At 51.1% G+C, this 7,500-nt stretch overlaps 1 protein-coding gene across 1 annotated transcript in view; it reads left to right on the top strand.

The window, feature by feature from the left end:
- Positions 1-7,500, top strand: part of LOC122244112 (transcription factor AP-2) — a 106,936-nt gene that overhangs the window by 53,637 nt on the left and 45,799 nt on the right. The window contains exons 4-10 of the mRNA XM_086535769.1: positions 1,973-2,073; positions 2,881-3,006; positions 3,236-3,305; positions 3,901-4,002; positions 4,313-4,406; positions 5,591-5,713; positions 5,819-6,138. Coding sequence (XP_086391895.1) covers positions 1,973-2,073; positions 2,881-3,006; positions 3,236-3,305; positions 3,901-4,002; positions 4,313-4,406; positions 5,591-5,713; positions 5,819-6,138 — 936 coding nt within the window. The remainder of the gene's footprint in view (positions 1-1,972; positions 2,074-2,880; positions 3,007-3,235; positions 3,306-3,900; positions 4,003-4,312; positions 4,407-5,590; positions 5,714-5,818; positions 6,139-7,500) is intronic.

The following is a 7,500-nucleotide window of genomic DNA, read 5'->3' as shown; positions in this document are numbered from 1 at the left end:
CTCCCTCCCTCCCTCCCTCCCTTCCTTTCACCCTGTCTCCCTCTCTTTCTCCCTTCCTTCCTTCCATATTCACTCTACCAGTTTGCTCACCCGCTGTTTCTGTCTCTCTCTTACCCTCAGAAACTATGTTTACGCGTTTCACTTTCGCTCCAGTCCTTTCTCTCTTAGTATCTCTCTCTCTCTCTCTTCTTTCTTTCTTTCTTTCTCTCTCTCCCTCCCTCCCTCTCCTCTCCTCTCCTCTCCTCTCCTCTCCTCTCCTCTCCTCTCCTCTCCTCTCCTCTCCTCTCCTCTCCTCTCCTCTCCTCTCCTCTCCTCTCCTCTCTCTCTCTCTCTCTCTCTCTCTCTCTCTCTCTCTCTCTCTCCCTCTCTTTCTCTCCATCCTGTTTCCTGGCAATTTCCCCTTTCGTTTTCTTATTTTATCCCTGGTTTTGCCGGGTTTGGTTTTATCTCCGGAGTCTGCATCCTCCAGCATCGCCTCTCCACTTGTTTTTTTTATTTATTTTTTTTTTTATTTCGTTCTTTCTCCCGTTTCTTGCTGGCCTTTCCCCCTCCCGCCTTTTTTTTTTCTTTTTTTTTTTTTTTTTTAATTCCCGTCGGATTCTTTCTTCCGTTCCTTTTAGCTTCCTCCCCTCCGTTCTCCGCTCTCCGTTCTCCCATCTCCCCGTCCTCCCTCTCCTCTTTCCCCTTCTCGCCTCTTCTTTTCTCCGCTCTTACCCTCCCTCACCCTCACCCCACCCTACACCCCTGTCTCTCTCTCTCTCTCTCTCTCTCCCCTTCCACCCCCCCTTATCGCCCCCCCCCTCAGCTGATCGTTTGCCCGAGGCTGTGCCGACCCCTCAGACCCTCACAGCTCAACCGCCGCCAGCCAATCAATCAATAGATGCGCTGCTGTCAATCAAGAATCAAAACCGCCCATATCTCGGACGCATTTTCAAGTCGTAGCAATAGACGCCGCTTTGCCGTGTGTTTTGTTTCCTCTTTCAACTTGAGGAATTGTGTGGAATAGTGTGGAAGTGTGTGTGTGTCTGTGGAGGCGGGGTGGGGAGTCTTTATTTCTCTCTCTCTCTCTCTCTCTCTCTCTCTCTCTCTCTCTCTCTCTCTCTCTCTCTCTCTCTCTCTCTCTCTCTCTCTCTCTCTCTCTCTCTCTCTCTCTCTCTCTCTTTCTCTCTTCTCTCTCTCTTCTATTTCTCTATTTCTCTATTTCTCTCTTCTCTCTTTCTTTCTCTCTCTTCTCTTTCTCTTTCTCTCTTTCTCTCTCTCAATCTCTCTCTCTCTCTCTCTCTCTCTCTCTCTCTCTCTCTCTCTCTTCTCTCTCTCTCCTTTCTCTCCTCTCTCTCTCTCTCTCTCTCTCTCTTCTCTCTTTTTTTTTTTTTCCCCCCTCTCTCTCTCTCTCTCTCTCTCTCTCTCTCTCTCTTTTTCTCTCTCTCTTCTCTCTCTCTCTCTCTCTCTCTCTCTCTCTCTTCTCCTCTCTCTCTCTCTCCTCTCCTCTCTCTCTCTCTCTCTCTCTCCCTTCTCTCTCTCTCCTCTCTCTCTCTCTTTTCTCCCTCTTTCTCTCTCTCCTCTCTCTTTCTCTCCTTTCTCTCTCTTCTACCTCTCTCGCTTCTACCTCTTTCTCTCTCTCTTCTACCTCTCTCTCTTTCTCTTCTTTCTCCATCTTTCTCTTCTTTCTCCATCTTTCTCTCTCTCTCGTCTCTCTCTCTCTTCTCTTCTCTTCTCTTCTCTCTTTCTCTCTTTCTCTCTTTCTGGCAAACTGGCGTTGCCTTTGGCTTCGGTTAAAAGAATCACCCAAAGCTTACAGCGGGAAAAGAGTGAGGGAGAGAGGGAGAGGCGAGGGAACGAGGAAGTAAAGGAGAAGAAATGGGAAAGCGAAAGAGGGGCGACCAACGGAGCAAGATGGGGAAGCAGAGGGAAAGAGAGAGAAAGAGAGAGAGAGCGACAGAGAATGAGGAGCGTGTATCGGACAACGAAACAGCTAAACTTCCCGAAAGGTGTGCCAGGGAGCTATAAAAAGCTCGGGCACTTTTCCCGCCGCAAGCGACAGTCGGCGGGAACTGCCGCGGGCGGCGCCAAAGGGTTTGTAAACAGTGGTGGAATCTTTGTTAACACCAGCGAATGGAGCCGCTCATTAATTGATCTTCGGATCGAGGGAATCGGCAATGGCGAGGAGGAGTAGGAGGAGGAGGCGGAGGAGGAGGAGGAGGCGGAGGCGGAGGAGGAGGGTGGAGGAGGAGGAGCCAGCAGCGTCGTCGAGCCGCGTGGAAATCCGAGTGAAGCGGTGGAGTCGCGTCGCCACGAACCGCAAATCCCACGACAAACGAACGACCTCCCCGCCGGCGACGCCAGCCAACCTATTGCCCGAGGCCATTCTCTTTCTCCGTCCTCCTGGCCGCCTCTAGTTGTTTTCTGCTGGGTCCTGTTCCGCGATCCTGAGGCGGGATGAAAGGGCAGCGCTGAGGGGAGGGGGGAGGGAGAAGGGGGGAGAGGGAAGGGGGGGGGATGGAGCGCCTCGTCCGCCGGTCGAATGGTGATCGGATTTCTTTCAAGCGGATAAGGCAGCATGGCACTCGCCGGCTGTCGGACGCGTGCAACAGGTGGTGGAGTGCAACCCATGCAATACAGGTCTTGGTCCTTCCGAGTTGCACCGCATCAAGTTCACGTTTGTTCTTCGTCGCTTTTCATGCTGGATGAAGAACACGGAGAATGTATCATAATTCCTCCTTTGATTTCCCGGATTATTTAGATAGAGAAGACGTTCAGATAGATATAGAGTTAAGATATGGAGAGGATAATTATTCCAGTTACCGTACGGCTATCCATTGTGGCAGAAGGTTTAGGCCTACTCGAATATCTAATTGCCTGACGGGTTAAACTCGGCGATAGATGCGTCCTCCAGGGACCGTCTGTGGGTTCAGCTCTGAGCATCCAGAGGCCTCAGATAGCACAGGAGATTGCTATGTGTATTGATCCAACCATTGCGTCGGAAAGAAGTCAGTCGCTGTCGCAGAGGTGCTTCCATTTAATTAATCCGTAATCGACGAAGCTGCGGACACGTCAATGGTGGGTGTCCACTGTGTCCCCGTGTGGATAAAATTCGTGGAGATTTTTTTTTTTTTTTTCGAGTGGGAAGGGAGGTCAAGTTTCACAGATGGTCGGTCACGGTGCGGGAGGTGGTAAGGCGGTGATGTGGTTGTGGTTGTGGTTGAGTGGCTCTGGCTTTGCCGTACCACCACACAAGAGGCCGCTCGCCGTCCGCTGGTGTTTGGTGGGCGCTGACGTGGTCGCATGAGGTGGCGGCGGCGCTTTGGGTAGGTGGCGGTGGGCAGGCAGGACAGTGTCGCGGTTTACGGTAGGTTAAACAAGAGATCCTTTTTTGTTAGCGTTGTTGACTTTATTACTGGCCGGGCGTGAACAAACACTGTGCCAAGACCTAAAGTGACCGCAAAGTTCCATATTTTTTTGTGTGCTGACGCATGTTTGTAATCTGCGTACATTTGTATGGTGGAGAGAGCAGTCGTTTCCTCCTCGTCCCGTCGCCCGCCCCCCTCCCCCCCACCCGTCGTCCAGCCTCGAAAGGGCTTTGTCGTAAAAAGGGAGTTGTCAGGCAGGGCAAGCACGCTTAATGGCGAGAAGGGGCTGAGGACGGGGTGGCGGGGGGTGGGGTGGGGGTGGGGGTGGCCGGACCTACTTTGTGCGTCGCTGATGTGATGTGTGCGGCCACCGAACTTCCGGACGGCGAAACCATAGATGACCCCTCGCCAAATTAACTAGAAAATATCACGTGACCCGCCCCGACGCCCGTGTGGCCACGCTAGCATAAATGTTCATGGACAGTAAATTTCCAATCTATTTCTCGCAACGGATCGCCTGAAATGTGTTTACGGCGACTCTTTTTTCTTCAAGTTCCGAGGCTCGCCATCCGTCATGCCCATGGCTGATATGAAAGTGTTGCCAGCGGCAGTTGCAGCGCGTCTTGTGGCGTCATTGCTTGGATTTCCTTTCCTGGTTAGCGGGCCTTCCTCGCTCTCCCGGTTGCGGCCGCGCTTTTAAGTATAAGCATTTGTGGCCGTAATGTAGGTATTTCTGCCAGTGTCGGCAACACTAGTGTGCACCAGTTGTCTGGTGTCTTGTTATGCTATTTTCCACTTTCTATAAGACTATTGCTAAACATGTGTCTTGCGAAAACTTGGTATGAATTTCGCATTTCCCTCTTGGTTCGATTATCGTCCAGTCCATGTTCCTTGCCGGACTCGGAGCAGATAAGATATAAAGGGTCTTGGACACAGGAAAGGTGTCCTATTACGGCGGTTCCTAGAAGCTACCTGAGTATTTGGCCGAAGACTCCAAGTACCTGGTACCAGTCGGCGCACCAGTCGTGGAAATTGGTCATGTTACAGTAGCTACACATCGTACTAAGGGGGGACCGTATAACCAATTCGTGATCGCGTCTTCAGTTGTAATACAAATATATATATATATATATATATATATATATATATATATATATAGATATATATATAGATATATATATATTTTTTTTTTTTTTTTTCTTCTTCTCATAACAACTTCTTCCACAAAACGCGTTTGTTTTTTGTTTTGTTTTCTCACGTGTTTCCACTTGACTAGTCCGAGAACACGAGGGAAATGAAGGACACATGGAAAGTCACATTTCATATTAAAGGAAGGAAATACTTCGGAGGGTAAGGGTGGGAATGAGTCTTCAGGCTTGGACACGATAATGACGGGGCGGACTGGAGGAGCGAGCCTAGTTTCTCTTTCCCGGTAACCCTCTGCTTCGGGAACGATCATTACGATAGACGTCGTACGCTTCAGATGATCCTTTGATTCGCTGACTTAACGAAAACGCAGAGGACGAAAAATCTTGGATCATGAGCGTAACGATACAGACTGTCAGCGATATGAGTTAAGCATGTTGACATAATTATAGAATCCATAGAAAGAGATCAACCCCCTCCCCCCTAGCTCTCCCCTCTCCCCTCCCCTTCCCCCCAGCTCTCCCCTCTCCCTTCTCCCCTCCCCCCAGCTCTCACCCCTTCCCCTCCCCTTCCTCCCAGCTCTCATCCCTTCCCCTCCCCTTCCTCCCAGCTCTCACCCCCTCCCCTCCTCTCCCCTCCCCTTCCCCCCAGCTCTCACCCCTTCCCCTTCCCCTCCCCTTCTCCCCTTCCCCTCCCCCAGCCTGCAACGAAACGTCCCCCTAACAAGTCTCGACGCTTGGGATAGCAAGAAGTGCTCTAATGCGGGAGCGGGCCGCCCTTTCTTCCTCGCTCGATTACCCGCCTAGCAGAGCGAGCTGCGAGGGAGGGAACCGAGGATATAATTTGTTCAAGGCAGGAGCGGCGTGGGAAGGTGGGGCATCGGGCGGTGATGGCCATTTTTATGACGGGATAAAATTGTCGTGCGTGTGTCTCTTGTTGTCTGTTTGTTCGTGTCTGCGTTTGCATACTTGAGGCTGTGTCTGTGTATTTTTATACATGTGACTGTGGCTGTCGCGTCCCTACATGCCCGTCTGACCTCAATGGCGGCGTTGATGCCCCCTGACGCAACCTTTCCAGCCTGCCTTTGAAATAACCAGTTGGCTTCATTTTGGCGTCGATGCCGCGCCAGCCTCCCGAAAGCCTTGACAAAAGCTACTGTGTTGCGCCGCGGGGGTTCGAAGCCCCCCAGAAAGACCTCTCACCTCGCTCCTCGCTGATTGGTAGACTCCGCTATGACGTCACGGGGGGCAGACAGGGAGCACCGCCCTCTGCTACTGGTCGCCGTGGCAGATGATATTAATTCATATTTTCCGACTGGCCGACAGAGACGGACATCGGCATTTCGCGGGACGTCGGTCTTCGACACCCTCACGGGGTCATTAAACGTTGCACGAAAGCCTTGTTCTGGGCGTTCATTGCAGCAGAGGCTTGCATATGCCTGGCTTGGGAGGGGGTCGCCATGGTGATGTTGGTCAGGATTCTCACACGCTGTCAAGGCGTGAAAGAGGCCATTGTTGCCAGCGCTCCCCCACCATTGCTCGAGGCAAAGCTGCGGGGTGCCTTGCTGGCCGTCCATGCCCTTGGGGCACCGGGCAAAACCATCTTATTTTTCCCTCACGACGAGCAGAGGCCAAGCCAGTTCGCAGTATCATCTCTCCATCTCAACGCCAGGGATTCTGATCGAAATACGAAGCGAGGAAACAAAGATCCTCAACAGCAGACGAGAATCCTCAGCTGGCTGTCTCGTCCCCCCCATCCGCCATCGCAGATTGCCCCCCCCCTCCCCCCGCACAAAGCCGGGCAGCCTAAGTAATCAATCAACAGTTTTACACGTGCCCCCTAAATACACAGATTCTTTGAGTCTGAAAAGAGGGTTTAAAATAGGGGAGGAAGGTGGGCGGGGAGGATGAACGATGGGCATAGTGGGGAGGGAGGGAGAGAGGGGAGGGGGAGAGGGGGGAGGGGGAAAGGGGCGACTGTTGTGGGGTTGAAAGGCTAGGTGGGGGCCATATGTTCCGTGTTTGGTCGTCCCAGACTTGTACAGGCACAATGTAAGGCAGCTCATTGAAACTTTTGAAAATTGGGTACACATTCCTCGCGGGTGAATGATTTTTTTTTCTTTTTTTCGCTTGAACTGACAGAGGCACACGCTCGTCTTGTCATTTGAAGTGCCAGAGCTTGGGAGAGGGACATGTCACATAACTCAACATGGGAGCGTAAGGAGTGTGAGGAAGAGAGAGAGTCTCTCTCTTTATCTATCTATCTATCTCTCTTTATCTTTCTTTCTCTCTCTTTCTTTCTCTCTCTCTCTCTCTCTCTTTCTTTCTTTCTTTCTTTCTTTCTCTTCTCTTCTCTTCTCTCTCTCTCTCTCTCTCTCTCTCTCTCTCTCTCTCTCTCTCTCTCTTTTCTTCTCTTCTCTTCTCTTCTCTCTTCTCTTCCCTTCTCTTCTCTCTCTTTCTCTCTCTCTCTCTCTCTCTCTCTCTCTCTCTCTCTCTCTCTCTCTCTCTCTCTCTCTCTCTCTCTCTCTCTCTCTCTCCTGTGTGTGTGTGTGTGTGTGTGTGTGTGTGTGTGTGTGTGTGTGTGTGTGTGTGTGTGTGTGTGTGTGTGTGTGTGTGTGTGTGTGTGTGTGTGTGTAGACGCAGACACACAGCACCCGAAGAAGTGTTAAGATGGCATGGGTATTTACTTAGCAATATGTTGATGTACGTATTTGGTGTGTGCATTTCTACGGAGAAAATGTTCCATAAGAGGATGAAAATGAGCGTTCTATTTATAACAAAATAAAAAGCTTCTGAAAGCAAATATAAAGTAATTGCATTTAGCTTGCACGTGGCACAAGTTGCCTTGAACATACATGACTGCTCTTTGCCTCCCTCATGACTTCGCTCATAGTAACGTTACATGATACGCAAAAATATAGAGAGAGGGCAACCAGAGAGAGCACTTTACAAATGACCGCCATCGTCAGAGGTCATCGGAGCGCTAGAATACCGACGATTCGAAGCGG

Source organism: Penaeus japonicus, unplaced genomic scaffold (assembly GCF_977035675.1).
Source record: "Penaeus japonicus unplaced genomic scaffold, GWHDUDI00000001_assembly GWHDUDI00000004, whole genome shotgun sequence".
NCBI classification, from domain to species: domain Eukaryota; kingdom Metazoa; phylum Arthropoda; class Malacostraca; order Decapoda; family Penaeidae; genus Penaeus; species Penaeus japonicus.
This window is presented reverse-complemented; position numbering and strand designations above follow the sequence as displayed.